This window comes from Podarcis gaigeae (genome assembly GCF_964106915.1).
Source record: "Podarcis gaigeae genome assembly, chromosome: 16".
NCBI classification, from domain to species: Eukaryota; Metazoa; Chordata; class Lepidosauria; order Squamata; family Lacertidae; genus Podarcis; species Podarcis gaigeae.
In genome coordinates this window covers 24,221,165-24,246,044 of record NC_139693.1, presented here as the reverse complement: position 1 = coordinate 24,246,044, position 24,880 = coordinate 24,221,165, and the positions used below count along the sequence as shown (strand labels likewise).

The following is a 24,880-nucleotide window of genomic DNA, read 5'->3' as shown; positions in this document are numbered from 1 at the left end:
TAGCTTGGCAGGGAGCTGCGCAGAAGGAGCACACAGGCAGGCAGGCCTGCCAGCCAGCCAGCAGAATTAGTATTAGGTTCATCAATTGAGTTGCACACAGAGCACCTATATTAATAAAATTGAACAATATGTTTAATTAGTAAAATAAAAGACTGCTTGCATTTTCAGGCTACGGATCTGCATTAAGTCTTTATTTGGCGATACTGGTTGCAAATGCTATGCTTCGTACTTACCCAAGGTAAAGCTAAAGGGACCCCTGACCATTAGGTCCAGTCGTGACCGACTCTGGGGTTGCGGCGCTCATCTAACTTTATTGGCCGAGGGAGCCGGCGTACATGTGGCCAGCATGACTAAGCCGCTTTTGGCAAACCAGAGCAGCGCACGGAAATGCCATTTACCTTCCTGCCGGAGCGGTACCTATTTATCTACTTGCACTTTGTCATGCTTTCGAACTGCTAGGTTGGCAGGAGCAGGGACCGAACAACGGGAGCTCACCCCGTCACAGGGATTCGAACCGCCAACCTTCTGATCGACAAGTCCTAGACTCTGTGGTTTAACCCACAGTGCCACCCGCATCCCCGTACTTACCCAAGGGCAAGGCTAATTCAATTCAGTCAGACCAAAGTAAGATGGCATAATATTGGCAATGGAGCAAAGATACCAGGGTTGTAAATCGTGGCTGCCCGGGTCAGGTCTCACACTGCTAAGCCCTAGCCTAGCCTGGTGACCACCAGAAGTTTTAAACTACAGTACAACTCCCATCACTCTCAGCCAGCATGGCCGTATGGTTCTGGAGCTGATGGGAGTTGTAGTATAAAACTTCTGGTGGTCACCAGGCTGATAATAATTTTTATTAATTTTCAATTACCATCCAATAACAGCCTCATTGTAACAATACCAAATTATAATACAATTGCTAATACCAATCTTTCAAATGCCGAATTATATATTGTAGTCCAAAACATCTAGCAGACATTTGGTTGGGTGGGCAGAAAAGGTCATAGCAGATCAAAAAGCTGTCACTTGAGGTAGAAGCTTCACCAACAACATCAATTGTGCAAAAAGATTCTGCATGGTCCCATTTATGCTCACAGAAATGAACCACCACTGATTTAGTCTGGATGCAAACCCACAGAATACAGATAGAGAAGTGCTCGAAATAAATTTGAAAACAGGTTGTTCCTGGGCACATTTTAAAGCATCCTAAAAAACAAGATTGTTTTGATGAACAGAAAGGCACAAGTCTGGTTTCACACAATCTTGTTTTGTCTCTCCAAAGATACTTCCCACCACAAATGAAGCCTTGGGAGATGATTTTGTAGCCTTCCAAAAGTCTATGTCTGTGTCTCCAGATCTTCTTAACCTTCAAAGAAACTGATGACTAGAATACATTCAGAAAGTTGTGGGCGGCGGGGGCGGGGGGGGGGAGAATCACGTCCCTCCTGGCAAAGTGGCCTCCACACAGTTCAGCCAGAAATTGGCACAGCTGGCATGATAACAGCTACCTTCATACATAATAGGATCTGAGTTTCCAGAACTCACCTGAGAAGGCAAAGAAAAACAAATAAGGCCTTTTTGATCATGGCTCCCTGTCTGCAGGATACCCTTCCCAGTGTAATCTGCCTGAAACCTTCATTAAGATCTTTTCAACACCAGTTAGAGAATTGTGTTTTCCCCATGGCATCTCTTAGACAAAGATGACGTTTTGTTAGTAGTGTGCTGCCAAAGCTTATTGTGGATCTTAAGGGTGTTCTTCTGTTTTCATGCTGCAATGCATTTGTACCCCACAGAAGTGTGCCTGGCACTTTCATTCTTCAGCTTTCAGTAAACGCTGAAAATGCTCCTCTTTAAACAAGCCTTGAACACCTGAGATGTGAGTTTTCAGGACCCACCGTATTCCTCTGACTGTAATGTTTCAACAGTTTTTAATTCTGCATTTTAAGCTGATGTAACCCACCCTGGACGCGGGTGGCGCTGTGGGTTAAACCACATAGCCTAGGACTTGCCGATCAGAAGGTCGGTGGTTCGAATCCCCGCGACAGGGTGAGCTCCCAACTACAACTATTATAGTCATTTTTAAAATGTGGATAAAGGTAAAGGTAAAGGACCCCTGGACAGTTAAGTCCAGGCAAGGCGACTATGGGGTTGCGGCGCTCATCTCGCTTTCAGGCCAAGGGAGCCGGCATTTGACACAGACAGCTTTCCGCATGACTAAACCGCTTCTGGCGCAACGGGACACCGTGACGGAAACCAGAGCACACGGAAACACAGTTTACCTTCCCGCCACAGTGGTACCTATTTATCTACTTGCGCTGGCGTGCTTTCAAACTGCTAGGTTGGCAGGAGCAGGGACAGAGCAACGGGAGCTCACTCTGTTGCGAGGATTCGAACCGCCGACCTTCTGATCGGTGAGCCCAAGAGTCTCAGTGGTTTAGACCACAGCGCCTCCCACGTCCCTTACATCTGGATAACAAGCAACTAAAATACTACTACCAAATAGTAGTAGTCGTGATGGTGATAAGAATAGACATGCTTATAATATATCCCAACCTTTTTTCCCAAGGAGCTCAAGGCAGTGTACAAGGTCCTCCTCACTTAATCCGCACAACAACCTTGTGAGGTAGTTTGGCTGAAAGGCAGCAACTAGCCCAAGCTTCATGGCTGAGTGGGGATTCAAACCCTGCTCTCCTAGGTCCCTAGTCTGGCACTTTTAACACCAGCCTCTAGAGGACCGCAGATTCCCCATTCCATGTGTGAAACAAATTAAAAAACGAATAAGCTCACCTGGGGCTCCTGCTTCACCTCAGTTAGGCAAACCCCACAGATTGGTTCGGGTGCGAGGTCAGAAGCTGACAAGCGAGAGTCACTTTCACCAGACGGCTCCAGCAGGTTAACATTCTGTAAGCAAAGTCAACACAGTGGGGGGAGGGCACCCAAAGTGTCAGAACCTGGCTTTCTCTGCCCCACAGCCCAAATCTGCAACCCCAGGCACTTGGTCAAGGATCAGAACTCTGAAGAGGCATGCTGCCAGTCAGAGTAAGCAATGCTGAGAGAAGATGGTGAAGAAGGTTGTAGCTCATTGATTGAGCACTTGCTTTGCATGCAGAAGGTCCCAGGTTCAAACCCCACCATCTCCAGGTAGGGCTGGGAAAGACGCCCTGCCTGAAACCCCAGAGAGCTGCTGCCAGTCAGTGTAGACAGCACTGAGCTCAATGGACCAAGAGTCTGATTCAGCACAGTGAATGGCTGTAGCTCATTTGCAGAAGACCTGCTTTGCATGCAGAAGGTCCTGGGTTCAATCTCAGAATTTCCAGGTTGGGTTGGGAATGTCCCCTTGCCTGAAACCCTAGAGAGCTGCTGCCAGTCAGTGTGGGCAATACTGAGCTAGATGGACCAGTACTTTAATGAAAGGCCATGTACCCAGAAGAACAGAATGATCCGATGGTGTGGACATTCCTGAGCTAGATGACCCAGTTCTGTTTGACAGCTTTCTATCTTCCTAAGGGACAAATAAATAAGCTGCTGCTTATTTCACTGCCGGAATGATGACACCATTTCCCAGAGTGCTATTGACCAAGCCTCAGCAAGCCCTCCAGTTTTGACAGTCCCAGCTTTACAGAAGCCATCCCAGTTTCTGATTGGATCCCAGAGTGTCCTGCTGTTCCTTAGGACGTCCCTGTTTTCATTGGAGAATTGTTGGAGAGTATGTAAACAAGCTGTCATCAGAGAGAAACCCACCAAATAAGCTAAGCAGAGGGACTTCCGGAGGCGGCGCGAACGGTAATGGCTGCCCTCTTCTAAACAGGAGAGGGAAGCTCCGTTGAAACGGGTCGTCCGCTACGGCGAAGCGGAGACCCACATCGGAAAACCGCAGGCGGCAGAAGCCTGCGGTCTTGGGACCCGGTGGGTGCCAGGAGCTGCCCCCAAAACGTTGAAGGAACCCCGTAAGGGGCTCCGGATCGCGGAGGGGGTAGCGGCGCTGAGGGTCGCTCCGCAGTCAACGGAGTGAAGCCGCGAAGCTGTTGCCGGTGAGCGCTGACCTTTCTTCCTGAATCTACGTTTCGGAAAGCAACAATCCATGAGTAATAAGGACTTTCAAAATTTTTAAAGCTCTAAAAAGCAACGGAATTTGGCTGAAAGCGGATTGACGAAAAAAAGGAAGTCCGTCTTCCGCTGCTACTGAACTTCAAAGCAAAGAGCAGGAGGTGTGGAGGCAGAGAGTGAACTTTTAACCTAATGGATCTGAGCACCCATTGAACCTCCTTTGAAGCAGAATAGGACTGTAAGCATTGGATTTTGTGTTGCTAATTCGGACTGTGACATCTTCTCCTATTGGAATTACAACTTAAGTTAAAAACCCAGGTGCTGGAACTGCCTGAGTAACTGTAGCAGTCAGCTTGCAGATTTGGATACTTTGAATTTAAACTTGGAAACAATCTGAGGGGTCTGGAATTGCTACTTTGAGGCATCATTTGGAATACCAGCAAGCACTATTTGAGACATTGTATTTATTTAATACCAACTCTGCTAAAATTTATTATTTGAAGGTTCCTGGACATTAATCTTGATTTTATGAACTTTATTGGAATTGATCTCTTCCCGAAAGACTTTTTAAGCTCCCCCTAGAGGTTTTGGAATTTACAGCAGTGGCATTGTTTTACTTTCTCTTTCCCGGCCTCCTGTTTGACTGTTACCATCTGGGCCGTCTCTTTCTCATGGGAAACAACTCAGCCTGACCTTGACTTTTAGATAACTTTGGAATGAGTGGTGCAAGAAAAAAGGAGCCTAAAGAAAAGGAGTCCAAAGAAAAGGAACATAGAGTAAGAACTAGACAAACAACCTTAGCCACAGCCTTACAGCCACGTAGATCGTCTGTGCCTATTTTACTTTCTGAGGAAGAAGCTGCATCCTTGCCAAGGGCAGGAGAAGGAGAAACTGAGGAATTACAATTGGAAGATATGGCCTCTGGAACAACTGTTTCTATTTTAGAGAAAATCTATGAAAAATTGGAATCTTTGGACAAGAGAGTTGAATCCTTGGACAAAAAAGCTGATGAGCAAACATTTAAAATCGATCAAAACACAGAATGTCTAAATAGATTAACTGGACAAGTGGCACAGAATGCACAAGCAATTCAATTGGAGAATTGAAGGAGGCTACAGGTGAAAATCGGAAATTGGCTGAAGATACCAGCCAAAGACTTGGAAAGTTAGAAAAAGAGGTGAGACCACTCAGTAAACAAGTAGGAGAACACCAGACCTACCTTTCTATGATTGAATTACGGAACAGGGAGACTAATTTAAGGATAAGGTCGGTCCCAGAAGTGGAAGAAGACAACTTAGCTGAGTTTCTGACCAAAATATTTTCCAAGTTTTGGAACTTAGAAGAAAAAGACTTTTAAATTGTATCAGCTTTCAGGCTTGGAAGACTTACAAAGAAAGACAAACCCAGAGACTGTTTGATAACATTGAGATCAAAGGAGGAAAGGGACAAGATCCTGGGCCTGCATTTCGGAAAGTCACTGGTCATTTTGGACAAAAGAATTGAAATTTACAAGGACATTCCTAAACAACTTTTGGATCTTAGATCTGAGTACTTGGAACTAGCAAGACTGCTGAGGAGTAACGTAATCATCTTCAGGTGGGACTTTCCTCAAGGACTATCTTTTACTTTCAGAGGGAAGAAGATTAAAATTAGAACATTGGAAGATAGAGACAAATTTCTAAACGTGTACCGAGAGGACCTTCAAAAAGGACTTGAATTACCATCAGGGCCTGGAGCACCAGAGGCACCGGCACCCTCGGATTCTGAAGACCCAGCGAACAAGGTACCACCCCCAGAAAAATAACCAGATTTATTCAGGATGTCTCTGCAACAGTTGAGTTGGAACATAAATGGCTGCAATATTCCGGAAAAAAGGAGGAAAATTTTTCATATATTAAAAAAGGAACAATTGGACATTATTTGCCTACAAGAAACACATGTGACTAGGCTCCATAGAAAAGTGTTAATAAACAAAAGACTTGGTCAGGAATTTATATCTTCAGACACAGTAAAGAAGAGAGGCGTGGTGATTTATGCAAAAGAGAGCCTGTCACCTAAATTTCTATTTAAAGATGAACATGGAAGAATTTTGGCAATCGAAATACAACACCAAGGAGAGAAGATTCTGCTATTAGGAATTTATGCACCAAATGAAGGAAAATCGGAATTTTATAAGAAGTTGCATGAGACTATGCTGGAGTATCTGGACTATGACAACATCATTATGATGGGAGACATGAATGGAGTCGTATCAACTTACATGGATAAGTCACAAAGCCAAAATGTTACGAAAGATGGCAGACTACCAAAGACCTTTTTTGAAATGACAGACAATATGGACTGGATTGACATTTGGAGAACGAAGAACCCCTTGGGAAAAGAAGGAACATTCTTCTCTGAGGCCCAGCTGACTTGGACAAGAATCGACCAAATATGGATAACTAGAGGTCTGGCACCCAAGGTCAGGAAAGTGGAAATCTGCCCAAAGACCTGCTCCGACCATAATGCACTGAAAATGGACATGACACTTCTACCAACCGGTTCCTTTAGATGGAAGATGAATGACAATTTGTTTAGAGATCAGGAGATTATTAAGAAGGCCCAAAAAGTTTTGAAGGACTATTTTGAGATAAACATGAGCACTACGGTGGAAAAAAGAATCATTTGGGACGCAAGCAAGGCTGTGATGAGGGGGTTCTTGATACAACAGAATGCTGTTAAAAAAAGAACACAAAATGAGAGGAAAGACAAGATCTTGGAGAAAATTAAAGAGTTAGAGAAGAAGTTAAGATCGAATCCGAAGTCACAGCCGATTCTGAGAGAAATTAAACTCCATCAGGCACAATATTCTAAACTGATGAACCAGGAAATAGAATGGAAGATCAAATTAATGAGACAAAAAACTTTCGAATCAGCAAATAAATGTGGGAAACTGCTGGCTTGGCAGTTGAAGAAGAGACAAAAGTTAAATGTAGTTACAAATTTGGAAATTGAAGGAAGAAACATTCAGAACCCCGTGGAGATTAGAAAGTGTTTTCAGAAATATTTCAAAAAACTTTATACTCAAGGGCCGCAGAATGAGGCTGAGATTAAACAATTTTTGGAAAAAAATGGACTTAAAAAGCTTTCACAAGAAAATAGATCACTCCTGAACAGCAAAATAACACGACAAGAGATTGAACAAGCCACTCAGAACATGAAATTGGGCAAATCTCCAGGGCCAGACGGCTTGACCTCCAAGTATTATAAGACATTAAAAGATTATCTGATACAACCATTGATGGAGGTCAGCAACGAAATTATGGAGGGAAAGAAGGCGCCGGAATCGTGGAAGGAAGCTTTCATCACATTGATACCAAAATCGGAAACTGAGAAGACACAACTTAAGAACTACCATCCCATCTCCCTTTTAAATGTGGATTATAAAATATTTGCAGATATTTTGGCAAGCAGACTTAAAAGAGTCTTAAATGAAGTAATTCATAAAGATCAGGCAGGCTTTCTCCCAGGTAGACATATGTTTGCCAACACAAGGAACATCATTGACATTTTGGAACTTTTGCAAACAAACATAAATACAAAAGCAGTGTTAATTTTTATAGACGCGGAGAAGGCCTTTGACAATATCTCTTGGAAATTTATGAAGGGGAATTTAAAAGAAATGGGAGTGGGACGGGGTTTTGAAAATGGGATTGATGCAATATATTCAGAACAAAAGGCTAAATTGATAGTTAACAATGTGGTTACAGAAGAGTTTAAAATTGAAAAAGGTACACGACAAGGCTGCCCGATTTCCCCTCTGTTATTCATTTCGGTCCTGGAGATGCTCTTGAATAGGATTAGAGGGGACCGGTTGGTGCAAGGGATTCAGGTCGGAGCGAAACAATATAAACTTAAAGCTTTTGCAGATGACCTAGTCTTGACCTTGCAGGAGCCAGAATCTAGTACAAAAAGAGTATTACAACTGATTCAAGACTTTGGTCGGGTGGCGGGATTTAAACTAAATAAACAGAAAACCAAGGTGTTGGGGAAAAACTTGACAGATACAGAGTCAGAACGGTTTCAGAGAGAAACAGAACTAACTGTGGTTAAAAAAGTAAAGTACCTAGGGGTAAACATAACAGCAAAAAATCTGAGTCTATTTAAGGATAATTATGAAAAATGTTGGTCTGAAATTAAGAGAGACTTGGACAGTTGGTCAAAATTGAAGCTTTCTTTGTTAGGCCGAATTGCTGCTATTAAGATGAATGTATTGCCAAAGATGTTGTTTTTGTTTCAAACATTGCAAATTGTGGACAAGACGGAGTGTTTCCGGAAGTGGCAGAGAGATATTTCTAAATTTGTCTGGCAGGGCAAAAAGCCCAGAATTAAGTATAAGATATTAACTGACGCGAAAGAAAGAGGGGGCTTCGCCCTGCCAGACTTAAAACTGTACTATGAAGCCGCAGCTTTCTGCTGGCTAAAAGACTGGCTACTTCTTGAAGACACTGATGTGTTGGATTTGGAAGGTTTTAACAACGCTTTTGGCTGGCATGCATATTTATGGTATGATAAAGTTAAGATCAATAAGGCCTTTAAGAACCATATTGTCAGGAAATCAGTATTTAATGTCTGGACAAAATAAAAAGACTTATTGGAAAACAAAACTCCGAGGTGGCTGTCCCCTCTGGAAGCCAAGGCCCGAAAAAGACCCAACATGGAGGCCAAATGGCCAAAATATTGGGAAATATTAGAAAAAGACGGTGACAATTGGAAATTGCAGAGTTTGGAGAAAATGGGGGTAAAGTGCGAGACTGGTTACATTACGCCCAGATTAAAGAAGTTTTTAAAAATGACAAAAAACTAGGGTTCCAGGTGGAGAAATCGAAGTTGGAAACAGAATTGTTAGAACCAAAGACTAAGGTATTATCAAGAATGTATAACCTGCTGTTAAAATGGAATACACAAGACGAAATGGTTAAATCGGCTATGATAAAGTGGGCTCAGGACATTGGGCATAACATTATGTTTGAGGACTGGGAAAGGTTGTGGACCACTGGGCTGAACTTCACTGCATGTAATGCTTTGAAGGAAAATGTAATGAAAATGATATATAGATGGTACATGACCCCAGTTAAACTTGCCAAAATATACCATTCGTCTGATAATAAATGTTGGAAATGTAAGGAAAATGAAGGAACATTCTTTCACCTCTGGTGGACCTGCCCTAAAGTGAAGGCCTTCTGGGAAATGATATATAATGAGCTGAAAAAGGTATTTAAGTATACCTTCACCAAGAAACCAGAGGCCTTCCTCTTGGGTATTGTCGGCCAGGGGGTGTTAAAGAAGGACCGAACATTTTTTATGTACGCAACAACAGCAGCAAGGATACTCATTGCCAAGAATTGGAAGACTCAAGATCTACCCACACTGGAAGAATGGCAGATGCAGCTGATAGACTATATGCAACTGGCAGAGATGACCGGCAGAATCCGAGACCTGGGAGAAGAAAGGATGGAAAAAGACTGGAAGAAATTTAAAACTTATTTACAAAAATATTGTAATTTGATTGAATGTTAAGAAGGATGCTTGATCATAAATAATTGGCCACCACTAAACTAGATTGAAATTAGATGATAAGTGAGATTAAGGAAAAGACAAATCCTTTGGGAGAACTATCAGATTATATTTAAACGAGTGGATATAAGATTGTAAACAAGATGATAATTTGCTTGAAAAAAATTTTTTAACAATGTAAGTGGGAGCGGGAGACGTGAGGAAGTCCAAACGAGTCATGAAATTTTGTGTATGACATAAGCAATGTTGTTTGTTATTTATGCTTTTTTCTTATAAAAATTCTTAATAAATATTTATAATAAAAAAAAATAAGCAGAGGGAGAGGTGGGGTCAGCACTAGCCCTTGTCTCCGGTGTTCTTCATGTATCCACTAAGATGTCCTTAAAGGTAAAGGGACCCCTGACCATTAGGTCCAGTCGTGACCGACTCTGGGGTTGCAGCGCTGATCTCGCTTTATACAGCTTCTGGGTCATGTGGCCAGCATGACTAAGCCGCTACTGGCAAACCAGAGCAGCGCTCGGAAACACCGTTTACCTTCCCGCCGGAGCGGTACCTATTTATCTACTTGCCCTTTGACGTGCTTTTGAACTGCTAGGTTGGCAGGAGCTGGGATTGAGCAACGGGAGCTCACCCCGTCGCAGGGATTTGAACCGCCGACCTTCTGATCGACAAGTCCTAGGCTCTGTGATTTAACCCACAGCGCCACCCGCGTCCCAAGACGTTCTTACCAGCATCTGGAATACAGAATGGCCAAAGGCGAGAAAGGACAGGAGGTTGTTCCAGGCCAGATCCACCTTGCGCAGGCAATGCAGCAGGGCTTCGCTCTCCGCTCTCTGAGCCTTCATCCCTTCTTCCAAGCGCTTGGAGACCCGGTACACTTCCGACAACCCTGGATGCAAAACAAGAAACAGCAAGGAAAGTCATCCTCTGCAACTGTTGGGATATAGATTTGCACGTGCACAAGCATAAACTGGTGGAGTGGGGTTACTTAGAAAAGAATTAGAGAGGGAGGAAATCACCTCTGAAGGTTCAAGTCACATATTGCAAGCCACTTCCCAAAGGCCACTGTTTTGTGGGTGAGATCCAGCTTGCCTATCGGCAAATTTAAGCTGCCAGTGGTTCATCTAGGCTAGCATCCTGCTCTCACAGTGGGCAACCAGATGCCCATTATGGGATGTCCACAAGCAGGACCCAAGCAGCGGTGTACTGTAGCATTGGGGAGGGGCTACAGGGGCGGTTGCAAATTTGTTAGGGGAGCAAAATTTCATCACCTGGTGCTGTCTCAATACAGCTGTAAAGGTAAAGGTAAAGGTACCCCTGCCCGTACGGGCCAGTCTTGACAGACTCTGGGGTTGTGCGCCCATCTCACTTAAGAGGCCAGGGGCCAGCGCTGTCTGGAGACACTTCCGGGTCACGTGGCCAGCGTGACATCGCTGCTCTGGTGAGCCAGAGCTGCACACGGAAACGCCGTTTACCTTCCCGCTGGTAAGCGGTCCCTATTTATCTACTTGCACCCGGAGGTGCTTTCGAACTGCTAGGTTGGCAGGCACTGGGACCGAGCAGCGGGAGCGCACACCGCCGCAGGGATTCGAACCGCCGACCTTTCAATCGGCAAGTCCTAGGCGCTGAGGCTTTAACCCACAGCGCCACCTGCGTCCCCAATACAGCTGTGCAGAAAGGTAAAGGACCCCTGGACGGTTAAGTCCAGTCAAAGGCGACTATGGGGTTGCGGCACTCAGCTTGCTTTCAGGCCTAGAGAGACAGTGTTTGATGCAGACAGCTTTCCAGGCCATGTGGCCAGCCTGACTAAACTGCTTCTGGCACAATGAATACCGTGACATAAACCAGAGCGCATGGAAATGCTGTTTACCTTCCTGCCGCAGTGGTACCTATATATCTACTTGCACTGGTGTGCTTTCAAACTGCTAGGTTGACAGGAGCTGGGACAGAGCAATGGGACCTCACTCCGTCGCAGGGATTCAAATCGCCAATCTTCTGATCAGCAAGCTCAAGAGTCTCAGTGGCTTAGACCACAACGCCACCCACATCCCTTTTTTCTTCTTCTTACAGCTGTGCACTTCCCTAGCTGGGGTTTAATGAAAATGGCTTCTCCATGCGAACCAGGAAGTGACCTCTCCAGTCAATGGAAATGACTCTTCTTATCTCTACAGCTGCAATCTCCAGCGAATGCAGCTGAATTTGCATGCATATTCCATCTTTTCCCATCCATTTCCCTTCCTTCCTTCCACGTGGCCCCAGGCCTTGGCAACCCACGCTACGTCACTGCTCCTGAGCTTTCCAGCAGCTGTTATTTATTGTCTCCAACCATGAAGGCAGAGCAGAGCCATTTGTTAGCCTTTTCCATGAATTTGTCTAATGTTTTTTAAAGCTATCCAAGTTTCTCGGCCCCCACTGCCTCCCGAGGCAGCGAGTTTCATAATTGTGTGAAGAACTACTGCCTTTTGTCTGTCTCAAATCTTCCAATAGTCAGCTTCACTGAACGGCCCCCCCAGGTCCGGAAAAGGGAGACCAATAGGCAGTAGAGGTTGTGACACTGGGCCTTTTTTTATAGGCACAAATCCATACCATACCCAGGATATATGCAGTCCCTGGTGCAGACAGAAGCACCTCGCTGCACACAGATGGCTGACTGATGCCTGCGAGGATTTCATTGGCATTGCTGAATATCTGCAGGGGAAAGAGGGAGAGAGATACTGCAACCAAAGTCCTTGGTATGTTCATCTCTGCACACCAGAGCTGGTTCACTAGCAACAGCAAACTCTGAAGTGCAGGCAGTCGTCACAGCAATCCAAACAGCAACACTCCTAAGACAATGCGACAAAAGTGAGCTTTTGAACCATGCAGACATTGTAGTTTCTATTTTTATAATATTTTTTATTAATTTTAACATGTAAATTATAAAATGTACCACAAAACTTATCACTTATACAATCTTTTTAGACTTCCATCAGCACCTCTGATGATCCACCGTTTTAACCACTTCTTATGCATTTCATAACTTTATATTGCCTTTACATCTCTTAACAAATCATCTTCCCCCTTTTCCATTTTTACAATACTTCTAATAATACTCCTCACAAAACTTACTGCAACCCTACAAACGTCGTCTGCTCTTCACAATTACTTTTCAGATAGTCCGTAAATTTGCTCCAGTCTTCCGTGAATTTCTGGTCTCGCCAGTTTCAATCCTTCCTGTTAGTTTATCTAATTCTGCATAGTCCATTAACTTCATCCTCCATTCTTCAATCATCGGTAACTCTTCTTGCTTCCATTTTTGGGCCAATAATATTCTTGCTGCTGCAGACATTGTAGTTTCAATAGAAAGTCAGCTTTCTCCCTCATTCCTGCATTGCTTAATATCCAACCCGATGAATAGTTCTGCTGGACTCAGAAGCTTGCTAGCTACTGCATGACGTTTTGGCATCTTTAAAAATAAAGGTTTCTTTCTTTTTTCTTTTTTTCTCCCCAAAATGAAAGTGGCAGTTTTAGCCCTTAGCCACACATGCTAATACCCTGCCTCCTCTTCCTTGATTTCGGGAGCTTCCAGACAGCTGCTGCTTTAGCAGTGGATCAAACATGCATATCAGCAGATTCAGCTTGTGCTACTGAAGTGGACTCTGGTGCACCAAACTCTCTTCTCCCTCAAAATAAAAATCACACTTTTTGCAGTAAGGAAAGTGACTGGGAAATGCATGGAAAAAGCATGGGGCAAGAATTGCTTGGTGCAACCTCTTATAACCACCCCACCAAAAAGTCAGAATGAACGCTCAGTAGAGAGGATTGCCTGGAATCAATTTAGGGGCACTTTTCTCTAAGAAAAGTTAAATTTGCCTCCTTCCTTTAAGGCAACTGCCTTGAGGGCTAGAAGCTTTGCCAAAAGTGGGGAAAGCAATGAAGGTTTTCCCCCACTTTGTAAAGCAAGCTAGTTTCTGCACCGTCCTCCATCCTCTATTCAGTCAAGCAAGAAGCATTATCAGAATTCAAATGCCCATCCCAGCCAGCTAGATGGACCAATGGTCAGGTTCAACATTAGACAGATGGTTCATGGGGCAGGGTGTGTCCTGGGGAGAGTCTCAAGGGCCATATTTATTATTATTATTATTATTATTATTATTATTATTATTATTATTATTAATGTCATATATATATATATTTCAAAGTGGTTTACAGCATATTAAAACATCAATACTGTAAAACAATCCAGAATCAAACATTTCTGAAGAAAGTCAAATAAAGAGTATACAGTCAAAACAACAGCTGTGGGTTAAACCACAGAGCCTAGGACTTGCTGATCAGAAGGTCGGCGGTTCGAACCCCCCGCGACAGGGTGAGCTCCCATTGCTCGGTCCCTGCTCCTGCCAACCTAGCAGTTCGAAAGCACATCAAAGTGCAAGTAGATAAATAGGTACCGCTCCGACGGGAAGGTAAATGGCGTTTCCGTGCGCTGCTCTGGTTCGCCAGAAGCGGCTTAGTCATGCTGGCCACATGACCTGGAAGCTGTACGCCGGCTCCCTCGGCCAATAAAGCGAGATGAGCGCCGCAACCCCAGAGCCGGCCACGACTGGACCTAATGGTCAGGGCTCCCTTTACCTTTTTAAAATATTATCCTAAAGATTTCAAAATAAAACATTACAAAGGTGGTCAACTACAGAATACATATTTAACACAAACAAAGTTAACAACAACAAAAAGATTAAACATTTTTTTAAAAAACACAACAGGACTTAAGGGCCATATTCAGCCCCTGGTCCAGCCCATCATTCAGAAACTGGTTTTGGGAAGAACAAATATTTTGCCAAAGAAGAGTTGGAAAAGAAGTTTTATCCTGGCTGCATCTGTTGAATGTGCAGGAATTAAACAGAGATTTGAGGGAGGCTTTTAAAAAATCTTCTCTTCAAGCACACCAAAAAGTACTATTTCCTCAATCCATTGGTTCCCATATAAGATGATGAGTGCCTTCTCTCCCTCCAGACTTGCCGCTTGCCGCAGGGAAGGAAAAACAATACACTTTTCAAACCAGAACCTGTGAGCAAAAACCAAAGTTATGCAACGCATAAAGAACGCTTCTTTGAAGGGCGCTGAGTCCCCAAGAGAATTGAAAAGAATCAAAGGGCTGACCCACATATGCCAGTGCAATGACTAAGTTCAACCAGCAGAGGGGGGAAGATGCCAAACACGCAGCCAGGCAGTAAATAATAATAATCCTGCAATCAGTATTTGAAAGGTTTTTTTGTCCCAGAAGACTGATGGAGTGGAGAAAGGGACAAAGGACAGGAACGAGGAACGCAAAACAGGGCATAGGTTTAAATTGTAAGAATTGGAGAGAAGAAAGGCTCAAAACTGCCCATATAAGCCACACCGGGCTAAAAGGTAAAAAGGTAAAGGACCCCTGGATGGTTAAGTCCAGTCAGAGGCGACTATGGGGTTGTGGCACTCATCTCGCCTTCAGGCTGAGGGAGCCGGCGTTTGTCCACAGACAGCTTTCTGGGTCATGTGGGCAGCAGGACTAAACCGCTTCTGGTGCAATGGGACACCGTGACGGAAACCAGAGCAGCGCACGGAAACTCCGTTTACCTTCCCACCACGGCGGTACCTATTTATCTACTTGCACTGGTGTGCTTTTGAACTGCTAGGTTGGCAGGAGCTGGGACCGAGCAACAGGAGCTCACCCTGTCACAGGGATTTGAACCACTGACCTTCTGATCGGCAAGCTCAAGTGGCTCAGTAGTTTAGACCACAGTGCTACCAGCGTCCCATACCTCCAGCTGTGTCCCCCCAGCTGTTTTGGACTACAGTACAACTTCCATCAGCCCCAGTCTGCACAGATGTTTATTGATTATAGGCTTTTGCTGTTGTTTAACTGGGTCTCTTCTGAGGGTTATTCTATGGATTTTATTGTAATGTATTGGTATTTTCATCTGACTTTATGCTTTGTGTTCTAAAGTGGCTCTTTACACAGCAAACAGTTAATCAATTGAATAAATAGTTGCCCGAAGCAGTTGGAGGGCACCAACTTATTTCCACAGGGTGGGGGAGAAGATATGCCTCTGCTTGTAGTGGCAGATCAATCACCATACCTGGGACGGTAGCCTACTAGCAAATTCAGAAATGCAGGGTCCCTCAATTATAGATATGAGAACATTGTGGCTAATAGCCACCAATAGCCTTACCTTATAGATCTGCTGCAAGCATCTCATCAGATGGGCAGCCTCAGAGTTCATCAGCCTTGACAGGAATGAGGAAGAAGTTAAGAGTAATGTAAACTGTAAGTGGTGGCGGGGTTTCACCGACCATTACCCCTCTTCCTCCTGCCTCTGGCCATGGGCAGATTAACATAAAGTGTAGCAGCTGAATCTTTCCCCATTACTTTATCTCCATGTCAGGGAAAGCTTTGCCAGTGCATCTGTTGAAGACACTGGAGGAGTATGAGTTGTAGCTCAGTGGTAGAGCATCTGCCCTGTATCCTCTGCCACTTTTAAAACCATAAGGGCTAGAATCTTAATTCATTTTTAGGGGAAGGACGGTAGCTGAATGGTAGAGCATCTGCTTTGGACGCAGAAGGTCCTAGGTTCAAACCCCAAGGGCATCTCCCAGTAGGACTGGGAATGTCCCCTGTCTTAAACCCTGGAGAGTTGTTGCTGCTGCCAGTCAGTGTAGGCAATACTAAGCTAAATGGACCAGTACTTTAATGAAAGGCCATGTACCCAGAAGAACAGAATGATCAGATGATCTGGTTTTCCTGCAGTGAAAAGAAAACCCGAAAGAGTCCACTGGTACCTTTAAGACTTCATCTTGACAAAACAGGCAGTGGTCCATGAAAGTTTTTTTCTTACCCAGCAGGTTTGTAAATGTTAAAGGAAACACAGGAGATAAAAACAGCCACTAATTCCCGCTGTTTGCAGCAGACAGGCAGCTGAAAGGTGTGCTTTCCCCTCGCTTCTAAACAGCCTGGCTGCTAACTTCACATCTGAGTGTTTAATGCAGTCTGTGCTCAACCTGGCAGTTCCCAGATGTTTTGGCCTGTCATTCCCATCATCCCTGCCCGAGGGCTGGTGGGCACTGCAGTACAAAACATCTGGAGAGCACCAGGTTGGGGAAGGCTGATGTAATTCCTCCACACCCAAAGGGGATAGATTTCTTGGAAGCCAGAATGCAGCACTTACTGCTTTTTTAAAAACAAAACAAACAAACTATTAAGCACGGCTTCATGGGTTTTGAGCACACCACACATCCTTATTGCTCTGAATTTCTCTCTCCAGCAACACACACACACACCTGTCAGTCCACCTCAAAACAAAATCCACAGCTTCTTTAAACTCCTGTAAAGTAGGAGAGAAGTCATTGACCTACCTGGAGAGAAAGGTAAGTCCTCTGCAGCTGGAATTCAAAGGTGTTTTCTGGATGAGATATGTGGGCAAGCAAACGACTTTATTCCTTTTTCCAAAGGAAAAGTACTGAACAGGAACCTGGCTGATTCTTTACCGTCTACAGGAAGTTTGCTTTGTGCTACTCCAGAGTCAGCTGACAAACTCTGGATTCTGAGCAGGCAAGTTTTCCCACCTGAGCTCAATGTAATCTCCTGCGGCTCTCAGGCGCAGTGCAGAGTGAGAGTTTGCCACAACTCAATAAATTCATTCCTCTCAGGAAATTAAGGACAGATCCACACCATAAATTTAAAGCATAAGACTTCTCTCAAACAATTCTGGGAACTGTTGTTCGTTCAAAGTGTTGGAAACTCTAGCTCTGTGAGGAAACTAAAGTTCACAGGATTCTGTCGGGGAAAATCATGTGCTTTAAATATCTGTTGAATAACTGGAACACTTTAAAAAACAATGTAGTGTTTAAGGCTGCATTCTTAACCCTGCTTGACTGGAAGTAAGCTCTCTGAAGTGAATAGGACTTACTTTTGAGTAGACATTAGGTTAGGATTGCACTGTTAATGTTTCTCTTTGAAGAACTATAATATAGGCATGCTTATGTTACTGCTTTTTATATAAACTGCTTCAATATGTTTATTATATTAGGTTTATATAAATATAGGGTTGCCAACAAAGCATTCTGTCTTAAGCAATGGCAACCATGATGTAATTAAGCAGGTAACACATTCTCTCCCTGCCAGGAAAAAACTCCCCTGCCTAAATTGTTTGTGTTGCTCTGTCTGCTGTTAGAGGAGGAGGAGCACAGCCAGGATGGGAAGGTGGCAACTTGGGCACAAGAATATAAACCAAAGAGCTCCACTGTGTTTACAGAAAGCCAGATGTCTTTTCTGACTAGCTGTAAGAATTCAGACACACAGATAAGCAGCAAAAAAAATTTCCAAAATAGGAAAAGCCTCATATCACCATGTCCACCGTGTTCCGAAAAGCTAAAGCCAAGAATGCATTTATCTGTTGCTGGTTTTTAACTCTTTTATTTTGCAGCTGTTTTCAGTAGTTTTTAACGTGTGTTTATTACATCATTTAATTTATTAAAAATGGTGTGCTACTTTGAGAGTCCTTGTCCTTAAAGGCGATTTGTACAGGGTGTAGGAAAATAAATAAGAACTACAAAACCTGGTGTAGCGTAGCAGGATGGTTGGTGCCTCCAGGTGACCAGTTTCTTGAGCATCGATCCTGATTCATTTTTTCGGAGGTTAGACGATGTTGGCTATTTATTTGCAGTGAGATCGCACGACGTTGGCTGTTTAATGAGATTCATTTTAATTTGTATGTTGGAGAGCTTAGATGACATTGCAGCAAAACAAGGGTTTTCTCACCGTTTCCAGTGCATTTCCCCACGACTTTCATTATTGCAAAAAGTCTAATCTTTTTGTCAGGAAGCGACTGAATCTCACCTGAAAACAGCAACAGTCTGAAAGCAGCCTCCGTTCATCCAGAGATCCGAGTGCTAAACTGAGAGCTCTTTTAAATGACCCCTCTATTCAGCCTCCATCCTGACTTGTTTGAACAAAACTTTATAACATGGTGCTTTAAATGTACAGTGTTTACAAAGCCTCCCATTGCTCTGTGTGCGGCAGCTTTGGGGATCCCTTGCCCTAAATCCCTTGCCCACTTTCCATTTCCTTTTAGAGCTCCGATGCACTCGAGTGCCGCATGCAGGTCGGATGTCCGTCCCGTGTGACATTACCTGCCATAAGGATCCTGCATACGTTGAAAGGCACAGGAGCTCTGCTGGAGAAAGAAGGTGACAAACCAGGAACAGAATGTTCCCCATGCTGTGCGGCTCCCGGGAGGGCGAGATCATGCCAAGACGTTAATCTTGTTAATCCAAATTGGGAGAGGGGGGAAGGGCGATAGGCAAGGGAGAATAAGCACCAAGCAATATTATTTCCCCTTTCGTTGCCTTCCTGGGCCCCTTACTGAAGGGTGGAAACCAGATTCAATTAAAGATCTGTTTTAAACTGGGATGAAACTAAGCTCAAATATATAGCCAGTGGACAGCTCCTTATTGCCTCAGGAGCTCAGTAAGAAAACTGGCCAGATCCGCTGAGGGAAATCTGAGGAGGAGGAACAGATGGCCTATGCCCTAAGACATCGGTAGGCAAACTAAGGCCCGGGGGCCGGATTTGACCCAATCGCCTTCTAAATCCAACCCGCCGACGGTCCAGGAATCAGCGTTTTTTTACATGAGTAGAATGTGTGCTTTTATTTAAAATGCATCTGTCAGAGCTGCCCGAGGTCCCAGCTCACAAAGGACCAACGCCAGTTCTTGTTATATACAAAAGTCTTTATTGAAGTTCAGTTTCGATTTCAAAGCCGCAGCGCGCAGCTCTACGTCTTAAACCCTAGACCGCTGAAGCTCCGTCTGAATCTCCTCCCCCAAGACACCAGTTTAAGACTCTAGCCTTGCTCCACCTCTTCCTTTGCTCTTTCCTCCTCTGGGTCCGCCTGTCCACTGGGGTCTTGCCCTTTCTAGACTCTTCTGACGCTGAGTCCCCTGAGTCTTCCCCCTGCCTCCGGCGGGCTTTAGGACCTGGTTCCCAATCCGGGTTTTCTGCTGTCCCGTGCGCCTGTACATTTGAACTTGGCGCGCGCGCCCAGCCGGCAACCTTTCTCCTGACCGTTACACTGCTCCTGTCACTGCTTCCCCCTTCGGGGGGGCTAGCTGGACCTGACTTCCCCTCCGTTCCCTCACTCTCCGATAGAGGCGTGGTCAGCCCTGACTCATCTTCTCTCCCTACTGGAGGAGACGCTGTCCCTGATACATGGGACTCTTCCCCCCCCCCAACTATGCTCTGGTGGGGGAACTGGTCCTGATCTCCCGCTGCTGCTTTGGGAGTCCCCGCTGGCCCCTTGCTTCTGGTGCGTCCCCCCTGGGACCCCCCTTGCCCTGGCCATCGGCGCCCCCTTCTGGGAATCTTCTGAATTGCTGGAGAAGCTCATGGAATCTCTCGGGCCACTGTCATACTCCCCTACGCTGCCCTCAGATTCTTCCCCTTCGCTCTCCGTTTCCTCTCTCCCCTGTGCCTCTGCTCCTGAGCCCCTGACAGCATCTCTGGGTTATTTGTGGGGCATAGGAATTCGTTCATTTTCCCCAAAAAAAACAGTCCGGGCCCCCACAAGGTCTGAGGGACAGCGGACCGGCCCCCTGCTGGAAAAGTTTGCTGACTCCTGGCCTAGGATGTGGCTTGATCTGCCGCCTCCATTTATTCCATACATTGGGGGGTGAGGAAATTGGGGGGTGAGGAACCTCAGGCCTGGCGGGGAGTCAATGTGGCCCTCCAGGCATATCTGGCTTTTGGAGTGCTCTCCAAGCTACACTCCCTGTCCCCAGGCCCTGTCCTTCACAAGCTTTGCTTCCTACCCAGCCTTGAGTGTTTTTGCCAGGCTGGAATGTGCCCTTGAACTCTGATAACGCCTCCTGCTTGCCTGAACGGCAGATAGAGCTGTGTTTGAATGTGAGTAGGAACCTGCCTAGTATATAGAAATCAAAACTCATATTTGTTTCTCCGCCCATCTTTGCCTCCAGTCCCGCCTACCCCTGGCACCGTTGCCCGGTCGTCAGGCTGAAAAAGGTGCTTGACCCCTGGTGTAGGATGAAAAACCTCCACTTGAGTTTGCCGCTGGCAAAAGCAGGCCTTTCATGAGACCGGCTGCCATGGCAACCGTCCGTGATGGGCAGGAACAGGCATTTTCCTGCATTGCCCGCCTTCTCTGGCAACGGAAGGGCAAAGACCTTGGGGAATTATCCTCTTTCCTGATGTAGAGCTATTTCTTTTCTCAAAACAGCTGCTGGAGGTGGAGGAGTGGGCTCTGGCTCTCCCTCTCGCCCACATCTCTGTTTCCCTCCCTTCCTCGGGTCGTTCAAGGACACAAGCACAACCGCTCAAGTAAGACAAAAATAGAGCTTTATTTGAAGGGCAAATGAAACCGGAGAGGCCGGCTTGGCCTTCTTTGTGCTCTGGTTACGCCAGAGGTTCCTTCAGTCGCCCGTTATCTCGTTGATCGGATGGCATGACCCGGACGGTTCACGAAAGGAGAACTTGACGCGTGTCCCTAGCTGGGACGGTTCAGGCTGGGTGTGATACGGCAAGGATTGCTCACTGCTGGAAGGGTGGGTCGGGGGCGAGAGCGGCAACGCCATCACCAGACAGGAAACCGGACAGATACAATTCCCCAGAGCTGTGCGTGCAAAAATGGCGATGCCTCCACTACGGTGGTGATTTTGTTAACACTCTCCCACTGAGGACCTCAGCTTGGCATATGAGGTCCTCTGCCTACCCTTTAGATGCTCACCACAAAACCCTGTGAGGTAGGCTAAGCTGACGGACGGACACAGTCAGTCGGGATGTAGCGATCCTGGCGTTGGAAACCATGGTTTGTGAAACTGAGCCTCCACACTCCTTCCCCTCCCCTGGTGGCTTCAAGGAAAGGGCCATAGCTCAGTGGCAGAACATCTGCCTTGCAAGCAGAAGGCTGTGGGTTCAATTCCTGGCATTTCCAGGTAGGGCTGGTGGTGATGTCTCAGATCAGAAACTCTGGAGAGTCGCCAATAGCCCGCGTAGGCAATTCTGAGCTAGGTGGACCGGCGGTCTCCGATACTGTGTGAGGCAGCTTCCTGTGTTAATACTGGTGAACCAAACCACAGTTTACCATTACACACGAAACTGTGGCTTTCTGTTACTAGCCAGAATCCAAAAACTGTGGGGTATGAAGCCATGATGTCCAAAGTGTGACTGGCCTGAAGTCACCCAGTGGGCTTCATGGCTGAGTGAGGACAGGAACTCAAATTTCCCTGGGTCCTGATTAGACACTTTTTACAACTACACCACTCCGGTGGTCACAAAATACCTTGTGCTTTATGGACAACCCAGGCGGCAGTTAACAATGACACAGGGCCCACCTCACACCATAGAAATCTGGTTTTATGAAAAAATGGTATTGTGAGGAGACCTCTGCCCTTCTATCAACCCATAAACAGGAGGCTAGAAGAGACCAGAAGCCCAAGAACTCTCAATACTGAATTCCTCAACAGTGGTGGTGTTTTTCCTACCTTCCCCTTCATACTGCCTCCGACAGTGGACAGAGGACAGACACTAGGAGTGGCTGTTCCAGCCGATATATTTTGGGTACTAATAGGACAGACAGCACTTTCAAACACTTTTACTCAGCCCTATATGAACGTATCCAGAGGAATCGTCATATTGACTTTTCCTCATGTCAGTGGACAAAAGTGGTGCCTTGCGAATTTTTATCTCAGGCACAAAAGTGGCTAGGGCTGAACCTAATTCGACCCTTCCCCCCTCCCAAAAAAGACACACACATATTGTAAATTTTAAAAAGTTGAATAATTTACACACTGGGAAAAACATTTGGCCACACACACACACACACCCAGCACTGCTGAGTGCTCACGGCTAGATTTCTAGTGGCAATCTTATTAATCTGCCAACAGTTCTTTCTGCCGCACCAAATTGATTCTGGCAGGCTATATGGGGGTCAGTTCAGCCTTTATGTTTCCCTTTACACTTGAGTAGGGAAACGCCTGTATCCACAGCCTTTTCACCAGGGACAAATGTGTTGGCTCTGCCCTTGATATCCGGAACCCAGCCTTCCTCCAAAACATCCTCTTAGATGTTTTGACTACAGCTCCCAGCAGCCCCCAGCCGGAATGGTTGTAGTTGTAGTTCAAAACAACTGTGCTGGTAGGGTCTGGTAGAAATGGAAGAACAAAACATCTGGAAAGCGCCAGGTCAGAGAAGCCTGACCAACACACACACACACACACACACACACTGATTATCGAACCCCCTTTGCTATAAATGACAGCAAGCCGACATTGGCGCATCTGGCAGACATTACGGATATGTACATTAACCTCCACTTGCAGAGAACGAAAAATGCAAAGCAGGACAACCAGTGTCGTAAGGGGGAAACGAGGAGTGGCTGAAAGCCCGTCAACACTTGCTGGTGAACCATATGACACATGAGATCCACATCGAACCGCAGGAACGAAGACCAAAGTATTCAGAGTGAACACTTCCCTGCGCGTAGAAAGCTAGCCTCCCAGGGAGTTTGGGTTAGAACTCTCACCCCCTCACCTGCTAGACTTCCATGTGCAAGCAGAAATTGGTCCAAGAGAATTCTGCGCCATGTGATTTGATCTGCATGCACAGATTGACCTTGACTCCTTCAAAAAACGGGGTGCATCCCCACCCTGCAACAACAAGTAAACAAATACAAACACGTCCAAAAGCATTTTACCCCATGGAGAGTAATACTGACCATTTTCACCCACTACCAGTGGGCTTAATGGGTGCCCATTCATCAGTGAATCTGGTGGGCAGGTGCAAAATGCCCTTCGAATATATCCACACAAGCCAAACAGTAAAGATTTTCTTCATCCACCGAAAGCAAATGAGCACCCTAAGGTAGGAGAGTTACCTAGTCTAGGAACGGGGGACCTCTATAGTCCTCTAGATGGTGGGACTACAATAGTCTAGGAACGGGGGACCTCTATAGTCCTCTAGATGGTGGGACTACAATTCCCATCATCCCTAACCATTGATAAGGATGGCTGGGGCTGATGGAAGCTGTAGTCCAAAGGAACCTGGAGGGCTGCAGATCTCCTCATCCTTTTTTTTAAAAATAATTTTTATTAACCGGCCAATCAAATCAAATTAAATCACATCACATAAATTCCAAATTACAAAGCCGAATTTTAAATTTTGTTGGGGGGACCCATATTTCAAGATCCGAAGGGGGATTCTGATCATCTTCTTGCTACTGCGTTAATATCCAAATCAATCCAAATCAGTCCAAACAGAGTTCATAATTCTATCCAGTCTTATCTTGCTGTTTCCACATCACATCTTGTTCATATATTTTCTCTTTTTTCTTTATGATCTCTTCTGATAGTCTCCTTAAGCCGATAAACACCAATAATAATCCTGTGTGAATTTTCCGTTCTTCCAATCCTCAAATCGAGATGGTTTCCATGTATCATCACCTTCATAGATAACATTGCTCTTTCCATCATTGATCTCGTAAAACTGTCGCTCTTAAGTCCCACTGAGGAGTTTCAGCCACAATATAAAAACAGCTCTATTTCTCTCTTTCTCCTCCCAGACTCAAGACCTCTGACAGAACTTCCCAATATGGCGACGGCATTTTTAACTGCGTCATTCCAAAGCTCTTATACATTCCACGCTCTTCTTAAAACATGCTTTGGTTCGAGAGTTTATCTCCACACAGCCTTAAATCCACAGCTTAAGTCCTTAAAATGACAATTCTGACTTGTGAGGGGAGGGGATTCTTGTTTAATCACATAAGGAAAGAAAGGAAAGTTTTTTCCCCTCCCCCATCAGTCATTTGCCATACCGTATCTTGGCGTATCTTCTCATGTTTTATTCTTGTCTTGTTTTATCAGAGATCTCTTCTGTTAGCAGTCTTTACTCCCCCTTCTTCCTTGAGATATGTGCATTCCTTCATCCAAATTGTTTCTTTTGAAGTTCTTGCAGCTAGTGGCGCGGATCAGGGACGGCGTCCAGGAGTGCCGGAATCCCACAGGAGGGCTTTGTGCCTAGTGCCCCCATCCCCACAAATTCGGGGGGTGGTATAGGGCACAGCAGGCAAGGGCAGTCCCCCCCACCATCCTGGGGGGAGTAGGGAGGCTAATTACTCCCATCATAGCCTCCAAATTACCTCGTGCGGGTCGGAGAGATGTTATTGTCAGCCATCTTCTGATGCGCCCCCTAGTGGCCCCCTGCAGATCTCCTCATCCTTGATGCAGCCCATTGAGGATCAGGAAATACTAATGG

General features: G+C 45.4%; 1 protein-coding gene and 2 long non-coding RNA genes across 5 annotated transcripts; 1 reads left to right on the top strand and 2 right to left on the bottom strand.

Annotated features, from left to right (window-relative positions):
* Nucleotides 1–162: 162 nt before the first annotated feature.
* Nucleotides 163–1,414, top strand: LOC310834309. The gene is made up of 2 exons (XR_014559174.1): nucleotides 163–238; nucleotides 594–1,414. It is a non-coding gene; the product is annotated as an uncharacterized lncRNA (long non-coding RNA).
* Nucleotides 1,410–18,530, bottom strand: LOC310834230 (synergin gamma-like). Of its 3 annotated transcripts, none has more exons than XM_083717773.1 (6): nucleotides 18,455–18,530; nucleotides 15,792–15,846; nucleotides 12,192–12,288; nucleotides 10,329–10,489; nucleotides 2,785–2,898; nucleotides 1,410–1,542 (listed from the first exon to the last, which is right to left on the bottom strand). In XM_083717773.1, the coding sequence occupies exons 1-6, from the start codon at nucleotides 18,490–18,492 to the stop codon at nucleotides 1,432–1,434; spliced, it is 576 nt and encodes a 191-aa protein (XP_083573899.1). In that variant the 5' UTR covers nucleotides 18,493–18,530; the 3' UTR covers nucleotides 1,410–1,431. The 3 variants fall into 3 exon arrangements, with proteins under 3 accessions (XP_083573899.1, XP_083573900.1, XP_083573901.1); XM_083717774.1 differs by lacking the exon at nucleotides 18,455–18,530 and adding an exon at nucleotides 16,972–17,115; XM_083717775.1 differs by lacking the exon at nucleotides 2,785–2,898.
* Nucleotides 18,531–20,951: 2,421 nt separating this feature from the next.
* Nucleotides 20,952–23,690, bottom strand: LOC310834344. Its single transcript, XR_014559208.1, has 2 exons — nucleotides 23,575–23,690; nucleotides 20,952–23,526 (listed from the first exon to the last, which is right to left on the bottom strand). It is a non-coding gene; the product is annotated as an uncharacterized lncRNA (long non-coding RNA).
* Nucleotides 23,691–24,880: the final 1,190 nt, after the last annotated feature.